The 18854-nt window shown below is 44.3% G+C and overlaps 3 protein-coding genes across 3 annotated transcripts in view; 2 read left to right on the top strand and 1 right to left on the bottom strand.

The window, feature by feature from the left end:
* Positions 1-740, top strand: mt2 (metallothionein 2). The gene is made up of 3 exons (XM_080841713.1): positions 1-125; positions 242-307; positions 491-740. Exons 1-3 carry the CDS (start codon positions 101-103, stop codon positions 580-582), a joined length of 183 nt encoding a protein of 60 aa, XP_080697839.1. The 5' UTR covers positions 1-100; the 3' UTR covers positions 583-740.
* Positions 741-3129: 2389 nt separating this feature from the next.
* On the bottom strand, positions 3130-5171 carry arsb (arylsulfatase B). Its single transcript, XM_080842843.1, has one exon. The coding sequence runs from the start codon at positions 5011-5013 to the stop codon at positions 3445-3447; it is 1569 nt and encodes a 522-aa protein (XP_080698969.1). The 5' UTR covers positions 5014-5171; the 3' UTR covers positions 3130-3444.
* A 482-nt stretch (positions 5172-5653) lies between these two features.
* The window catches only part of nup93 (nucleoporin 93), a 33930-nt gene continuing 20729 nt past the window's right edge, over positions 5654-18854 (top strand). The window contains exons 1-3 of the mRNA XM_080841704.1: positions 5654-5775; positions 6301-6487; positions 11689-11806. Coding sequence (XP_080697830.1) covers positions 6309-6487; positions 11689-11806 — 297 coding nt within the window. The 5' untranslated portion in view covers positions 5654-5775; positions 6301-6308. The remainder of the gene's footprint in view (positions 5776-6300; positions 6488-11688; positions 11807-18854) is intronic.

Genomic DNA, 18854 nt, shown 5'->3' with positions numbered 1-18854 from the left:
GCGTGTACCAAGTGCGTACATTCATCAGCCACTCGCAGACGAGAACTGACAACCTACTCTACTCTTCAAGCGATTTGGAAGAAAGAACACTTTGATAAAAATGGATCCCTGTGATTGCTCCAAGAGTAAGTAGTCTCCGATTTCGTATTCTCTTTAAATGTCTTCGCTTGATGCCTTGTGTAATTCTGCTAAGACAAACGGTGTGGGAGCAGCTTTGTAAAACTACTGTTTATCGTTGTAGCTGGGACTTGCAACTGCGGTACCTCCTGCAAGTGCACTAACTGCCAGTGTACCTCCTGCAAGAAGAGTAAGTGTTCCTTTAACCGTATTAATTTGTTGCAAATCAATAGTTTAGCAGTCTTAACAATTTGCAATGGATTAATTGCCTCAATGTTTGGTGGGTGGAGGACCAAAACTGTACCTGGTTTTACTTTTTCGCGGCCTAAGTTTTGGGTTTTGCTGAGAATCTCCTGTTCCCTGTCTCCTACAGGCTGCTGCACCTGCTGTCCCTCCGGCTGCAGCAAGTGTGCATCGGGCTGCGTGTGCAAGGGCAACGCTTGCGACTCCAATTGCTGTCAATGAGCCATACTATCGCACATGACCGCCTGTGAATTCCCTGTGTTTTTCCAGTGTGACGTCTGCTAGTGCTTTCTCAATGGTTCTGTTGTGATCACAATGTGTATGTATCCTTGAACATGTCTTTTTACATCCATGTTTAATAAATGAAAATCTAACCATCATTTGCTTGTCTTGTTGTATTGCTGTTGACTCTGCAGTGTTGTAGGTGACCGTATCTAAAATTAATTTTGTATTGCTTTGAATTTGTAATTAGGTGTCGTCATACCAATTAGATTGGAGGAGCGTCTGGGTTACGTTCTCTTCCAGCTATTAGTTAGAAGGTGATCGTCTTTTTTTTGTTGTGCAAATGAGCTTGTGCTTCTATCAGAAGGACAGCAGAGCCCATTGATGATACTTTGAGGTTATGGATTTGTTACCTGTTCCTTTTGTGGACATCAGTGCTGCACAATGTTCTTATCGTAAAAGCCTGGTTGCAGCCTTTAAGCCTAATTTATAATATAACCATACAATTCTGAAATATAAACCAAATTGTGGGGATGTCAATGTCTTGTATGATCTTATATAAATCTAGGTCATGTCTAACTAATCTACAACACCGTTCTGGATTTTATTCCAATATTCGGATTTAATGAAATCTGTGTGTAAAACGTGACTGTCTCTGTGCAGTCCGCTCATTATCTACACCCATAACAAAAGAGATGACATCAGTCTGTTTAGGCAGTGAAGCGTGTGCACTGTATGGTCACATGACTGTCTGGCGTGCAGACCAGAGGGCTACAGCCTACTATGAAGAGGGTTTAACCTACTCTGATTTAAATTGGGATTGTAGCCACAGTCATGGTTGACCAACTCCTGATTGCCTAGAATAATGATAAACTATACTACGATGGTGATTTAAGATGTCTGTTGACTGTGTTCCCAAAAGTGTAAGTTCACTCCTGGTTTTGAGCCTAACTTCACCCACGGCATCATTTTGAATGCTAATGAGCAGTGTAGGGGGCAGGGTGGGGTTGGACGTTTGCGAGACAATCTGAAAATCATGCCACAGAGATATACCAAAAGGTGGACATCAGCATTTGCCTTGCTAGGTTTAGGATGATTTTAAACAGTAGATAGTATGTTTTGTCGATATTTAATATGAAGTAAGGACATAAACAATGGTCCTACACATGGCCACAGTTCTGAAACTGACCCATTACTCACAGTGAATGAAGTGAGATCTACTCCCTAGGCTAACTGTGTGAATACAATGCTATTGTGTAAAGGGTAAACTTCATGCAACAATCATTTCAGCTGCAGCCCCAGTGGAAAGCGCACATGCAAAGTTAAGGTAAAACAATTCCTGTTACTTTTCCAGTTCTGACCCTGGTGGCAGCTCAATATCAAGCCTTTTGGGTAATATCATACCAATAGTTTTGATTGGCCAGTTAAAAAATTGAATTCACTTGCCTGTCTTATGCATAGTTGAAGTGGATACTATGAGCTGCTCAAGCATAGGCGGAGATCCCGGGGGGACAGGGGGGACGTGTCCCCGCCAACTTTAAAGTTGCCACCCCCCCCCCAACAATCATTGTAAACACAAATAAATAATTTGTAATAATATAGTAGCCCAGTAGCCTACACCATGAGTCGTCAGCAGCAAGCCCCCAGACCAATTCTGGCCCGCCAGCGATTTTTGGGGAAAAAGGTTTCTTTTGTGGATGATGTAGCAATCTGTGTTTGTAAGAAAAAGGGAGTTTCTTTTGTGGATGATGTAGCAATCTGTGTTTGTAAGAAAAAGGGAGTTTCTTTTGTGGTTGATGCAGCAATCTATCTTTTTTCCAGTAAAGTGCGCAATATTTATTCCAGTAAAGTGCAGTAGCGAAGCACGTGACCCCGGATTCAGTGGTGCAGATCTGAAGAGAAAAAAAGACTTGTGGTTTCACTTGAAATTCATCATCTTTGAAGCTTAGCTGTGTTAGCTAGCTATCTAGTCCTGCAAGGTAGCAAATGCAGTTCGAAGAAAGCATACAGAGAAAGAGGGCAATAGGGCCAGACAGCCTACTGTGAAGAAGTAGCCTACTGTTTAGGTCCTTGGAATAAACTATTCCTTTTTCCTTTCCTTTGGAATAAGCAAGTGAAAATGGCAATTATTTAAAGTAGAAATTACTGTAACAGCCAACAGTCCTTCGAGACACTTAAAGAAAACAATAATAAACATGAAATGTTCCTTGAATTAAACGAACTGATCATTGGGCTTACTGATTCTCTCTTAAGTACACCCATTTGACTTCAAAGGATTATGCTCTGAATCCTGGAATTTGCCGTTGACACTTATTTCTAATTCACAGTGCTACTTGAAAGACAGAAGACTGTATTTCTATTTTGAAGTTACAGACACGCAGTTACCATCAGCAGCAAAACGTGGTGTGTATTTTTTTTTTTTCAAATGAGAAAGGGGACTTTTATTTAAGCATAAGGATGAGACAAATTACAAATTACTATATATTTGAGCAACAAATGCAGCAGAAAAGTGACACAACTGTAAATCAGTCTGCTCCAAACAACTCCAACATCACCCGTTTACACAGCCCTGGATGAGACCCATCAGACATCAACCATAGCAGTCTTCAAATACACAGCCCTGGTTAAGACACATCAGACATCAACCATAGCTTCTTCTCAACACACTAATGCCCACACACTCATGCCCAACACATCCATGCCAACACATCCATGCCTCACATTTATGCCCACACACTTTGCCCACACACTCATACCCACACACTTATGCCCACACACTCATACCCACACACTTATGCCCACACACTGATGCCCACACACTCATACCCACACACTTATGCCCACACACTCATACCCACAAACTTATGCCCAGGGTCCCCAGGCTGCCTTAGGTCCAGGGTCACATTTGGGGTCATCATCTGGAAAAACGACAGGCTTGGCATTCCTCTGATAGTGCTGAAGTCGACGGAGAAGGAAGTCTACCATCTTAGGGTTGAGTACAGACACCTCGTCCCGCTCCTCAGGGTCTTGCTCCACATTATACAAGCGGACTGCTGCCTTTGGGGTGGGCCACCAGGGAGAGGGCTGGGGACCAGACACTGATCCTGGCCTGGGAAACCAAAGAGGACAGCCTGGGTAGCCTGTCAGCAGCTTCCACTCTCTGTAGCGGATGGCAGCGTGGATGTGAACATCGAACCCATCAGAGTGGTTGAATCTGGAGACGACAGACTGAGGCCTGTGAGCAGATTCTGGAGGTAAGGTCAGCCCAGGATCACTTGAACAAGGTGCAATGTCCACGTAGAGTGGATCAATGTTATGAAGTATCTCGAGTCTGGGAGAAGTCATCCCTTTGCTGATAGTTTTCCAAACATCAAAGCCATCTAGGGTTCTTATCCCCTTGGTGGATCCACCCGCCAGTTTCAACAGTGTAGGCAGCCAATCAGTGATATGGATGAGTTCACGACTAGTGGTGCCAGGTTTCTCCAGCAGAGGACTATTAACAAAGCCAACGGCCCGCACGCCTCCTTCCCACAGAGACCATTTTCTGCCACGCAGAGGCCAGTTGCTGCCCCCCTCCAGAGTCTGTCCTCCATTATCTGAGGAGAAGATGAGCACAGTGTTATTCCAGAGGTCATGAGTCATCAGAGCCTCCGTCAGGTTTCCCACAGCTTCGTCCATGGCTGACACCATCCCTGCGTAAAGCCTGCGCCGAGGGTCCTTGATGAAGCTGTAAGGGGCCGTGTAGCGCTCAGGAACTTGCAGAGGGCCGTGCACTGCTTGGAGGGCTAGATATAGGAAGAGGGGCTTGGTGGGGTCATGTTGGCCAATGAGATCAATGGCTTTCTGTGTGAAGAGCTGGGTGGAGTAAGTCCCAGTGTATCCTGAAGCAACCTCCTCCCCTTCACGCAGGTCCAGTGCACAGCGTGTCAAATTCAGCTCAGAAATATGGTAGCAGCGGTGATGGGTGAAGTAGTCTTCAGAGCCTGTTAGGTACCCAAAATAGGAGTCAAACCCACGACGAGTGGGCATGCATTCTCTGCGGTACATGCCAAGATGCCACTTGCCCACCATGTGTGTGGCATAGCCTGCCTCCTTCAGATGCTCAGGTAGAAGCTTTTCCTCCAGAGGCACACAGTAGGGTTGGCATGGCCATATGATCTGGTGCTGCATACCAGTGTGGATCTGGTATTTCCCCGTCATCAGCTGGTTCCGGGATGGTGTGCATAATGGCTGCACATAATAGTTGTCCAGTTGGACTCCACTTTTGGACATTTTGTCCAGGTTAGGAGTTTTAATTTCGGACCCGTGAAAACCCACATCATTCCACCCTAAATCGTCCGCTAAAATGAAGATTATATGTGGCGGTTTAGCCTCTAAAAACGGCAGGTAAAAGAAGGCAGAAATTACAATTGTATTCAGTAGTATTCTCATCTTAGCAGTTTATCGTCACACTTTAACGTTAACGACCAGCTCTACTAAAGACCTATCTTCACTTTTAACATCAGCCCTCAATAACTGTTCTCTGAATGCGGAAGCTGTCTTTCTCATATGACTTCTTTAAGTTCAGCGCAGAATTTCCGATGAGTTGACTCAAAAACCTGTCCCTCGAGCAATCAGGTGATAATCATGTGAACAGACGATGATGTGTTGATCTGCGGAGGTGCACACAGGTCTCGTATTTGTATTGTATGCACGTCTCGGGTCTTTAGTGTCACGGGTAACATAGATGGTTGCCAATCAGAGTTGTATCGGTTGGTCCTCATTGCCTCAGTAGCCCGCAGCCAGTTTACAGCCAGCTAAAAAGGAAGGAACTAGCTTGTGCAACCCAATGCGTTAAGGCCATCGGTCTGAGTGTAACTCTTCTTTCTTAGGCTACGCCTTTTATTTAAAAAAACTAATTTGGGGAGGTCTAATATAATATGTCGGACGTTAAACGCCTAGCCTAGCTAGTTGGAAGTTTAACATAACGGACCCCAAAACGTGGTGTATGTCATACTATTTTAAATATTGCGTGAAACGTGGGCGGGGTTTTGATCGACATTTCAACCAATGACAGTGGACGCTCCGGAGACCCGGGAGCGTGTCTATTTTGCTTGCAAGCTAATACCGGGAACAGAAGGGAAACTAAAAAAAAAAATAACTGTTGTTTGGGGTGCATAGAGAAACATTGGAACCAAAACGTAAATAGTTTACGTAAGTCTCAATTTACATACTCCGACCACAGAAATAATTATCCATATTGCTCGGTATTTATTATCTGGCGTTATACCTCATGGCCTGTTGTTACTGCTAAAGTTAGCTAGCCTACTGCCCTTGTTAATGAATGGGCGCATGTTATCTGAGCTAGCTAATGTACAAGCTAGTTCGTCTAAGTCCACTTTTATTGAAGACTTGGATATCTAAATCAAGTGCTAAAGTTGTATCGCTTAGATAATGTAAACCTGATATGTCATGCGTTAACAGTAGGTTAGCGAGTGGATGATTAGGCCGGCTAACTTAGTCTTAAGTTAACCATCGTTTGCATTTTCTATACTTGACAGCTTCTGGACCCTTACTTAACGTAAGCTCTCCAAATTGACGTTACCTAGCTGAACGTTTATGCTATGATATCACTGTCTTGACTATAAGTAGATATTAATGTCCAAACAATGCACTGTTTATAGACGTCATCTGTACTTACACACTAACGTTATACCAATACTGTTTGGGGGACTTCAGTCTTCGCCATGGACGCGGAGGGCTTTCAAGAGCTTTTGCAGCAGGCAGAACAGCTTGCAGCGGAGACAGAAGCAGTGTCCGAGTTGCCGCACGTCGAGAGAAACCTCCAGGAGATCCAGCAGGCTGGAGAAAGGCTGCGAGCCCGTACACTAACACGAACATCACAGGATACTGCCGACGTCAAAGCGTGAGTCCCCCAGTCAAAAGGGGTGTTCTATCTTCTTGGCAGATATGTCAGTGAGATGGATATGAAATTAACAAGCATTGGGTTGTTTACATTTGATGGTGCGGTCGATGTGTTCTCTCTGTGATGGACATGTATGTCTTCCTGTGATCACGCATTACAGATATTAGTGGTCCCCAAAAAATATATACTGAACCATGGTTCAGTGGCAACTTCATGCATAGTAAATTATATTTATATAGGTGAAAACTGTTGGAATGTTTAAGTCAATTTAGCCAATAGATGGTTATAAATATGAACTTTATTACAGGTAGGCCGCAAGGTGAAGCACGAAAAGTCCTTTAGAAAACGAATCCCGTTCCACTCACTGGCATCTACACAATCTTTAGCTTATAAAAAAGAACGAGTCGTGGTTAGTTACCAAAAAAAAGTTCGTCGCTGATTTTCCAGTCGATTGTCTATATGGCTTTGTTTTATGCAGAACTAGAGACTTCAGAGCGTAATAAGATTTTTGTCGGGAGCCGTGCCACGGTTCGACACGTGATCATGCTACACCAATGAGAAGGCTGCATTTGTCAACAGAATGGAAAAATGGCGGCTCCCGTGTTTAGAAACATCGTTAAAGATAGAGGAAAACATCCGAACATCCTCAAAAGTGGGCTAAATTAATTATAATTAGTGCTGTATAGATAGCCGCGTCCAAGAATAACAATGAGGCAAATATACGATGATGTTATTTTTATGTTAAGTCATTTACATCAAGTTTGACATACATGGGAATACCCACCGAAGAAATCAAGGCAAAGACTGTACTTCCTACGTCAGCTGAGGTGATCTTAACTATGAGAAATCATAGGCTTAGATGATACACAAGCAATTCCATGCAACATTGTAAGAACTCATGAGCATTTCTTAGAAATCACAAAGAAATGATGACATCGTCTGACAGATGAACAAAGACAAGAATTATGACTCTGGATGTCACTTCCACCAGCTCCAAAGGTGATCCTTGAGCTGGTTCACTGCCCCTGCAAAAACTATGTTTGCCTGCGAGTTTAACTAACTTTGACACTATGGATTTAAGAAAATGGGCAAAAACTTAAGGTGGCAACAACCACACACACACTCCACATACAAACACACACACCCCACATACAGTAGGCTACACACACATTTCACTCCACATCGACACATAGCCTACACACGCACACACACACTCACAGGTGAGATTTCATTCACAACAATAAACCCTCATTCCCCTATAACATTACAGCTCCACTCCCAGATTCTCTCTCTCCCACACACACACACTTACAGAAATACAATAATCATCCCAACTTTAGAAATCCAGCGAGGGGGTTGACTTTTCCTCATTGATCTGGAGCACTCACACCTAATTGTAAGCCCTGTCAGACCCTCGTTTGTAATTGTGATTAACATTAAATAAGGGTTAAATACATTATATCAATAAGACACAGAACAAAATACAGTAGTAATAAGGATGATAAGTACAACGGCCCAGTGGTTGAGAAACACTGCACTAGGACATCAAGTCTGAAATGCCATCAGCGGTTGCACAGTGAAGAAAAGCCACTTAAATGCTTGAATTCTGAAGTGTGAAGTTTGCCCTTCTCAAATACATATGTTGATACTCATGCCATGTGGAAAAACTTCTAAACAAGCTGGGTCTTTAAAACGTCACCTGATAGTACATGGCAGGGAAGGTCCACATAAATGTGCCTGACCTTTTATATGTTTACAATATGTAAAGGCATTTTCACTGGCATTTTCATATGCAAAAACATACTATGTGGGAAAACATTTACAAGGTCTTCAACTCTGTTTGTGTGTGTGTGTGTGTGTGGAAGAGAAGACTGGAGAGAAGCCTCGTGAAGGTGCCCAGTGTGTGCACACTCACACTCACACACATGCACATCCTCATATAGGCTGTAAGGTGAACCCTGTTTCCGTTTTAACCCGCTACACTGTCTGGCATCTACAGATGTGGCAGTCATTGCTGTAAGTGTGCAGACAGATTTGCCATGCACTTTATATGTTTTCACAGGGACTGGCAACAGGACATGTATCATTGACATTACCAAGGTGTCATCAGCTCTTGGAACCAGTGTGTGTTCAGCCTTGATCGGAATTCAAACATTCTATGGGTGTGACTCCACAAGTGCCTTTTATGGCAAAGGAAAAAGAAAGACATTTTCTGTTGCATGTAAGAAAGATGAGTACCTAAAGGCTTTTAAAAGTTTAGGTACTAACTTAAACTTGGAGCAGTCAACATTTGCATTTCTTTGCCAGTATGTATGCCACTTATATGATCAGTCGGCTGCTGATAATGTAAATAAAGCTAGGTTCAAGGCTTTCTGTATGACATCATCAGCCTTGCCAGAATTATCCATTCCCCCTACCACTGATGCCCTCCATCAGCACTGCAAAAGGGCAAACTACCAGGCTGCAATAATGAGGTCCTGTCTCAAACATAATATAAGTGCTCCATCACCTGCTGGATATGGTTGGCAAATAGAGGATGGGAACTTCACGTCACCTGGATGACTAGAAATCCAGCCCCTGACAGTGTTTTGCATGTGATACACTGTGGCTGCAAAGGTGCCTGTGAGACAGACAGATGTTTTTCTGCAGGATTGTGTTGCATGTAGTTGACCTATGTCGTTGCTGTAGGAACTGGAAGATAACTGTCCTGACACTGACACTAACAGTGAGGACTGAGTGTCCCTAATCTGTTATTTCTTATTCAGTTTTGTACAGTTTTATTTATCATATTTCATGTTTCATGAAGAGGGTTTTTATGGTTCATTAGTGTTGTTTTCATTTGTGGAAGAATGAATGAATTAATGAATGAACAAACAGATGGTCATTGGTATTTACAATTACTGCCTTTTATTGATACATGGAGGTTTATTTGTCACATACATAAAAATACTACTGTTTTTTTCTGTGCGAGTGTGGAGAAAGAAAGATCAAGAAATATTTTTCATCAATAGCAAGAGGGAGTTTAAAGAGCAGTGTGTGAAAAAAGGTGTAATTGATGTTTTATAGTCATTGTGTGTGTTTAGGATAAGGAATGCTTGAGGAAAGAAGCTCCTCCTCAGTCTCTCTGTTCTGGTCTTGTAGCAGCAGAGACGTTTGCCTGACCTCAGTGTTTTGAAAAGTCCATGGTCAGGATGTTAGGAATCCTTTACAATACCTTGGGCGCTGGTAGGTAGGTCTTCTCTTGCAGGTCTCCTGCAGAATATGGAGAGATGCTCTGATGATTCGGTGCTGCAGTCACAGGCTGTACAGTTCCCATACCAAGTGATGCTGTCAGGACACACAGCTGATGGTGCTGAACTTCCTCAGCTGATGTAGGAAGTACAGTCTTTGCCTTGATTTCTTCGGTGGGTGTTCACAGTCCATGTAAGATCTTCAGTAATGGGTATTCCCACGTATGTCAAACTTGATGTAAATAACTTAACATAAAAATAACATTATCGTATATTTGCCTCATTGTTATTCTTGGACGCGGCTATCTATACAGCACTAATTAGAATTAATTTAGCCCACTTTTGAGGATGTTCGGATGTTTTCCTCTATCTTTAACGATGTTTCTAAACACGGGAGCCGCCATTTTTCCATTCTGTTGACAAATGCAGCCTTCTCATTGGTGTAGCATGATCACGTGTCGAACCGTGGCACGGCTCCCGACAAAAATCTTATTACGCTCTGAAGTCTCTAGTTCTGCATAAAACAAAGCCATATAGACAATCGACTGGAAAATCAGCGACGAACTTTTTTTTGGTAACTAACCACGACTCGTTCTTTTTTATAAGCTAAAGATTGTGTAGATGCCAGTGAGTGGAACGGGCTGAAACGAAAACCGTGTTCACCTTACGGCCTAAGGCTCAAGACCCACATGGTAAATAACAATACATACAAACAATACATTACCTAGATCACATGTGTCAAACTCAAGGCCCGCGGGCCAGATACGGCCCGCCAAGCGAGTTCATCCGGCCCCCCGGCTCCTCTGAATGATGCAAAAAGTTTCATTGATTGGAATGGGCCACGGTGTAATTTTATTTGGCCCGCCAGATAATATCTAATGTCTATCAGACCTGTCCTGCCACGGTCGTCGGTATGTCGCACACACCACCAAAACTGCAAGTCCCACAATGCACTTCAATAAATATTGAATATGCCGGACCTCGACTTGGACGCAGTTTTTAATTTTGGCCCTCTGTGTATTTCAGTTTGACACCCCTGACATAGATTATAAAGTTGTCTTCTCAGTGATGATGTCCCTGAGACATTGAGGCATGTCTACTCTAATGCCTCTGCTTTGTGATTTCATAGGTTATATAACATTCTCTCTCTCAGCTGTGTAGTTTGACATGGTATAACATTTCCCCCAGGGTTCCCTATCATAGTCTGTCAGCTGATAGACATTTGTTGTCTACAAGCAAATTATGAATGTGAAGTAATTTCACCTCACTCGTCTGCATTGCTGACTGGTTAGACACTGCTCCAGGATCAGCTGCATGGATGTAGTCCTGCACCTTGAGCTGCCTCATAGAAAGTCTTTGATGCTGAATGCTTCCTCTTTTAAGTTATCATTTACATTGAGTAATTTAGCCGAAACTTTTGTCCAAAGCGACGTACAGGGAGAGAAAAGTCAAGCTTCGACCAAAAGAGACCTAGTGTAACAATAAATACTACTTTGCATAAGAATAATAATATAAAAAAAAGAACTAGAAAAGAAGTTCAGGAATGTAACTGCTGTAAGTGCAAGCTAAGCACTTGTCGAAGTGCCAGTTAGGAAGAGGTGCTCTCTAAGAGTTGGGTCTTCAAAAGCTTCTTGAAGGTAGAGAGGGACGCCCCTGCTCTGGTAGTGCTAGGCAGTTCGTTCCACCAATAGTTATCCCTATAGTCGTGCTATGTCAGTGCCATGTTATAAGGTTTTCCTTGAGAAAGCGGGAAGATTAATAATGTGGGGGCATCTTTAATCTGACATGCTTATAACAATTGGTTTAACCATAATATTTTTCAGCGATTCAAATGAGAAGCTATAGCAGAAATTATTCTGGAAATACTGAGTCACTGATATCTTTTTTTCGAGTCTGTGTGTGACTTTTTTTGAGTCTGTGTGCGACTATATCAGTGCTTTAAAATCCCACTCTTCTCTTTTCTCTCCTCAGGTCTATTCTGTTGGGCTCCAGGGGTCTTGACATCTTCCATATCTCACAGCGTCTGGAGAGCCTCAGTGCAGCAACCACCTTTGAGCCCCTCGAGCCAGTGAAGGACACGGACATCCAGGCAAGGCAGCACTACATCACAAACCTTCAGGAGCTGTGTGAACTTTTCAGTCTAGTTCAGAGAGAGCCTATGAACAAGGCTTTTTGGCCAGACACACATTCACTTCACAAATCCGAGCGAAAGCTGTGCTGGGAGGAATAGGTAGATGAAACCAGGCTAGCTATAAACCACAGGTACAAAAATATCACCATAGACAGCACCCATAACTTCCTGCTCCGCTGGGATATCATTTACATTTACGTTTAGTCATTTAGCAGACAGTTGGCGACAGTGGTACAGGAGGTAGAGAAGTCGTTTAGTAATCAAGTAATCAGAAGGTTGCTAGTTCAATTCCCTGTCGAATCGTCCTTGATCAAGACACTGAACCCCTAATTGCTCCTGATGTGCAGTGTGTCATCAGTGTAAATGTGTATACATGTGTAAGTCGCTTTCAGGTGTCTGCTAAATTACTAAATGTTAATGTAGCAGACGCTTTTGTCCAAATCAACGTACAAGGGAGATATCAGATCATGTTGAGGGCTGTGGATATCAATGTCCAATGATCTGCTCAGCATATGAATGTATCTTATTCCCAGTGGTACACTTAAGGGCCATGGGGTAATTGAATATCAAGCAATACTAGTCGTCAAGGCTCCGGTGAGATGATCTGCTTTCCCTGTGTTTGATATGGAACAATCTTTTGATGGAAATATGATTGGCATTTCCAAACTTTTCTTTTTCTTTGGTGCAAACCCATATTGCAAATGTGCACACACTGGCGAATTGTCACCCAGAGCTGAACTGTAGCCCATAGAGGCACACCTTGCCAGAAAGGGAGGGTTTCCTGTGCAGAAATTGTTGTTTGCTACAGGTACATATGGAGTGTCAAACCTTTACATATTTACCCAACCTTAACTGCTGAGACAGTAGCCATGATTATTATTTCGTCAGGCGTATATAACACCTGGTTGGTCACAGCTGTGTGCACATATTTGTGATATTATACAGTACCAGTGAAAAGTTTGGACACACCTTCTCAAAATTTGAGAAGTCTTTTCTTTTATCATTTTCTACATGGTAAATAACACTTTTCTTGTTTAGTACATCATTCCATATGTGTTCTTTCATAGTTAAAATGTCTTCAGTATTAATCTACAATGTAGAAAATAATTAAAGTAAAGAAAACAATTCTCCAAAAATTAGAAGGTGTGTCCAAACTTTTGACTGGTGCTGTATATGGAGCCTATATGGAACTGGTCTCCCTCCATTGTCATACCCTGGCATTTTGTAATTGCCATTAAGAAGAATCTCCTACCTAAATGAACCTCTCTCTGTAGAATCGAGCTTAATAGCCTTGGCATTACTTGGCCGTCTTCTCTGACTGTTCAGATTCAGGCAAGTAGGGCTAAATCTCCATAAGAGAGAGTTGATGAATGATTACTTTGGTAATGAGGATTATCAGATTAATTAGCACATTTTATTTGTTTTGAACTTGCAATAACGTTTCTGTACTCATGGTGGCAGTGCAAGCGCTAGCACAGCTAATTGGTTGATGTATGTGCATTACTCTGGACCGGGGATGAGCTGCCAGATAGTCACACACTGTTCAAAGGGTGATTTCCTTACATTTATAAATTAGACTGTGGGTTCACACCATAATAATAAAGGTTAATGTCAACTGTTATGTATAGAGGAGAATGTAGAGTGTAAGGCCTATATTGCTTCGCAGGGAAAGGAATGAAGGAGTGGTTTGAGGTTACGTCCTGAATTTATCATTTTCTTTGCTGTGACATTACATTATGACTCAAGCCTCAATGTCATTTCAGACCTAATAGATACAAATGATCGACCTCTCAATCCAGTTATTCATGTTCCATCAAAATGTTTTTGCCATTTTATGGCTGAGGACATTTTGTGCCAAGTAAAACTAAGGCTATGTCCTAGATCTCAGGCTAAAACGACGTGTATCTATGAAGAGATGTGTGTCAGTAATATATTTAAAACAAAACTCTTTAGGGCATTTGGAAAATACCTCAGGCTCCACCGTGTACTTGCCAGGACACTGTGTCCTTTATCGCGTCTCAGTCTATTTGAGATGAGATGCGTTTCACAGGCCTTATAAAAATGACTAGCCTGTGATGGTGCAGTTTTTATGCCGAATCTCTGAATGTTCATGTGTGGTCCGTTCTTCGTTTACTCCGCAATAATTTCACAGCTGTGTTTGGACAGGGTTGAATTCCCAATCGTGACGCATTCTTTAGAGAAGACTCAATGCGTGGCGGAAAGCAGCAGTATTACAAACAGGCCGGAAAACATGAAAATTATATCAGCAAGTTAACATGTAAGCGTGGCAACCGTAGTATAAGCGTAATAATGGACGCTTGGTGTTGAGGACGCGTCGCCGTGTGTTGTTTTCTTCAACCCAAGCACTGTGTCGGCTGATTTCCCTTACTCATGACACACATGCTTCCCAGGCTTTCAGGTTGGTGATGCTGAGACTGCAGGGACTCTCAGGCATCGCCCAAAGCCCCTCGTCCGACATCTCATATTCAGGGTGCATGTTGTGGACAAGAATATGCTAATACAGCCCTTGAACAGCATACTGTACTCACTCTCACTCTCACTCTCCCTCGCTCTCCCTCGCTCTTTATCTTACTCTTTCTCTCTCCCTACCTCCCTCCCCCTCTCTCTTTATCTCACTCTTTCTCTCTCCCTCTCTCTCTCTCTCCCTCCCTACCTCTCTCTTTATATCTCTCTCTCTCTCTCTTTTTATTCTCTCTTCCTCTCTCTTTGTGTGTGCACATATGTGTGTGAGTGCTTAGAGTTGTGCACCTAAGCTCTGCTAGCTTAGAGATGTAAAGGTAGGGTAGAGAAGGAGGTGGGGGGGGGGGCCCTTGGTTGGTGTGTGTGTGTGGGTATTTCTTTTCTGTATTTGATTGCCCTTGTGCCTGACCTTGGAAGGGCTAAAGAGGCCAGAGATAGAGCTGTGATTGAACTGTTTAAATTAACTCCAGTCATCAGCTCGGAGGTCAGTGATGCGGCTCTGCGGATTAAAGCTCAATGCCTCTGTGTGCTAGTGTGGGCTTACGTGTCTGCTGTATCCCTTTAAGGATTTTTGTGTGCCTGTGCTGGTCAGACCGTCTGCTATTTCTACCAAACTCCGCTCTATAGTGTGTTTCCCACATAAGGCAGGCCATGGGTTTGTCATGGGGGCAGTTCATTTTCTATAGTAATATAGATCCCAGATATCTCTTTGACATAATCATTTGTGACCATCCAGACTTGAATGAATGAATGAAGGAAAGCACTTGGAATGCTTTTCTTGATATCTAGAGAATTTCACATACATTGTAGGCTACTCACGCCAACACCCAACCTATAGCATCCAGGTTAACGTATAGCCGCCATCTAGATGATCCGACCACAGCCAGGCTCACTGCCTGTGTCAGAGCCATAGTTTGCCTTGACAGAGCCACAGTTTGCCTTGACAGAGCCAGAGTTTGCCATGACAGTGCCTTGACAGAGCCACAGTTTGCCATGACAGTGCCTTGACAGAGCCAGAGTTTGCCATGACAGTGCCAGAGTTTGCCATGATAGTGCCTTGACAGAGCCACAGTTTGCCATGACAGTGCCTTGACAGAGCCACAGTTTGCCTTGACAGAGCCAGAGTTTACCATGACAGTGCCTTGACAGAGCCACAGTTTGCCATGACAGTGCCTTGACAGAGCCACAGTTTGCCTTGACAGAGCCAGAGTTTGCCATGACAGTGCCTTGACAGAGCCACAGTTTGCCATGACAGTGCCTTGACAGAGCCACAGTTTGCCTTGACAGAGCCACAGTTTGCCATGACAGTGCCTTGACAGAGCCATGAGCTGGTCTGCCCTCTGGATGGTGAGGTGGCTTGCAAAGCCGGAGTGGCTGTGGCAGCAACCAGAACGCCAGGCGCCATCCCCGTCTGGCCTCTTGCCCGTAAAACACTGCCAGCTGTTTATGCGAGTGCCCAGCCAAGGACAACGCACTTCTGTCCAATAGGGATCAGGGGTAGAATCCGTGCGCTTTTATAATTGTCAGGTTTCTTGTCGTGTTTGATTTGGTCATTAATATTTTAAATGTGGAAGGTGACCAGGATGACAAATTCAACTGTGTACTCTGAGCACTGTACAGCAATTAGACAATCTTACCTGAACGCAGAGTGGACACGTTTCTTCATCAGACAATAATAGTATGCCCCCGTGACCTTTTGTGCCGTGCGACAGAAATGAAACTCTGACCCTTCAGTGCTGTTCCTGCCTCTCAGCGTGGCCCACGCTCTGCTGGCGCTCTGTGCATTGGACTTTTCTATAGGCGTTAGCATCTCACTGATGGAATTATTGTGACAAGGCAGCATTCGCCTTCAGATTATACGTATAATGGAGTAGAAGCCTTCTCAGTGTCCTATTTCATCCTATTTACTGATTGACTAGCAAGATGAATAGATGTTATACTCTCTTTTTTTCATGGTTATAATCTGGAGTTATCAGTTTTACAAGCCAGTACCTTAAAGCATCGTGGTATCTGTGTGTAAAGGCCTTACCATAGGAGCTAGGAGGGCTTTATATTTACCTTCACATGTATTCGATGGGGAGGACCATCGTGAAGACTTCACATAACTTTGGTGAGGACCTTAGAGAAACCCGTACAAGTGCACAGCAAGTATGTCAGAGTTGCTTTCAGACATGATGTTAAGTTAGGAGAACAACGTCAGAATCACCATCACTGCTGTTGATCTAGGGACATAAGAGAAGCCTAAACACATGCTAAGAGAAGAGGTTGTTGATAGCAACCTTGTTTAAAGCAGAGGGAAACAGAGTAACCTTTACACATACTAAGAGACATAGACATTAGGGTAGCCAGCACGTGTGTCATTGACAGCCTCCTATCAATCATATGGCTTCGGTGTGATGTGCTTCATACAGCTGCTTGGTACAGAAACGAACTCTTTTTGTTTGTCAGACTCCATCTTGGTGAGCGAGTGAGAGACAGGGAAGTGGCATCCTCTGTTGACTCATCAGGATGCATTATTGATCACACCCCCCCACCCCCACCCTCCACCCTGTTGGTCGTATTCTAAATAGCCTGACTCTTCCTCCCTCTTCCTCCCCTCGTCCACCTTCCCCTAGCTGTGTATACCCATCCCCCAGCCTGCCAGACCCAGCCTCTTCCTCTCTTACGGGAAGTGCACTTAGCGTCTGGCAGGCTCGGCCTCTATCGCTGGCTTTGTTTTTGAGTGCTCACACTTAGCTCCGAGCTCCCCAACGTGCTCGGATCCTATTCCCTATTGCCCATACCCAGAGCCGCAATGGCCGACCCCATGAGGGCTCCTCAGATCATCGGTTTCGTTAGCTTATTCCCCTGGTAACCCTTTCCACCACAGTCTTGTGTTGCCAAGGTGTGTGCATCTGTGGATGCATGTTCTGTAGGATGTTCTGATGGATGTATAGATATGCGTTGGCTACGTATCAGTGTTATGTAAGCTGTGTATGCGTATGGTGGGCGTTGAGTGTGTGATTGAGAGTGAGAGTGGCGCTGGTCTGGACTGCGTTATGTTGCAGCTGCTGCGGTCGCTGCTGCTTTGTGTGTTCTCGTGCATGCCTGAGGACAATGTAAATCCCTGCCACCGATACTGAGGCGTACAGTAGCTAGATGCTCTGGTCCCTACGGGAAGGGAATGGAGCATGACGTGTGTGTGTGTGTGTGTGTGTGTGTGTGTGTGTGTGTGTGTGAGACGGTGTGTTCACAGGCGTGGGTGGGCGCGGACTCTTGCGTGTGTTCTGTTTGACCGTGGACCATGTGCAATTACTGTATGTAGAATATGATTGCTTTGTGTGACCTCTGTGCCATGTGTGCACAAAGTCTGTCCACGATTGGACGATCACAAGCATACACTTTTACAGCAGCTTCGAATGGAATGAGCACGCCTCATGCTGCGGCCATTACAGGTTTACAGACAGAGAGAGAGAGAGAGAGCATGAGAGTGAGCTACAGACAGAGAGAGAGGGGGAAAGAGAACAAGAGAGTGAGATACAGACAGAGAGAGAGAGAGGGGGATGGAGAGAGCGAGAGAGTCAGGTACGGACAAAGAGAGAGATGGAGAGCGAGAGATGGAGAGAGAGTGAGATACAGACAGACAGACAGAGAGAGAGAGAGAGAGAGAGAGAGAGCTGTAGAGAGTGAGGGAGTCATATATGGACAGAGAAAGATGGAGAGTGAGAGTGAGATACAGACAGAGTGAGAGAGGAAGAGAGAGAGTGATATGGACAGAGGGAGGAAGAGAGAGATGGGTGGGGAGGGAAAAGGAAAAGAAATGAAGATGAGAACTAGAGTGATGGAGAAATGTGCACAGAGCGAGAGGGAGGAAGAGAGTCAGAGCATGGACAGAAACAGAAATCTGAAGCGTGCAGACTGGGCGAGAGAGGAGAGAGAGAGGAGAGAAACTATTACAGGATGCATAGAGCTTGCCCAAGAACTAAAATGGCGGCGAACAAGCAGTGCTTCCTGTCTCTCTTTCTCGCGCTACATATATCGCACTCTCTTTTTTCTTTCTCACGCTTTCCCTTTCTCTCTCTCTCTCTCTCTCTCTCTCTCTGTCTCTGTCTCTCTCTCTTTTGCCCTCTCTGTCTCCCTGTCCCTCACTTTTTCTCACTCTGTATCTCTCCCTGTATCTCTCCCAGTTTCTCTCGTTGGGTACCACTGTCCCTTTTTCTCCCGCACCCACACCCTCTCCATCCTCCATCTTTCCCGTCTCCCAGTCCCCTACCCCCACTCACATTGCCCCCCCACCCCCCCACCCCAGGCATCCCTCTGGTCTGGGCACTGGGATGAGCTCAGCCTGGAGAGCAGAGAAAAAGACGGACAGAAAGAAAGAAAGAAAGAGAGAAAGAAAGAAAGAGGGGATGCGAGAGGAAATAACTGCACAGGGACAGCCCCTGCCTCTCACTCAGCTGACTGACTGACTGTGTGTGTGTGTGTGTGTGTGTGTGTGTGTGCGTGTGTGTGTGTGCGTGCACGCTGCTGCTGATGCTGTGTAGGC

Source organism: Sprattus sprattus (genome assembly GCF_963457725.1).
Source record: "Sprattus sprattus genome assembly, chromosome: 7".
Taxonomy (NCBI): domain Eukaryota; kingdom Metazoa; phylum Chordata; class Actinopteri; order Clupeiformes; family Clupeidae; genus Sprattus; species Sprattus sprattus.
The sequence above is the reverse complement of the archived record's forward strand: the minus strand, read 5'-3'. Positions and strand labels throughout refer to the sequence as shown.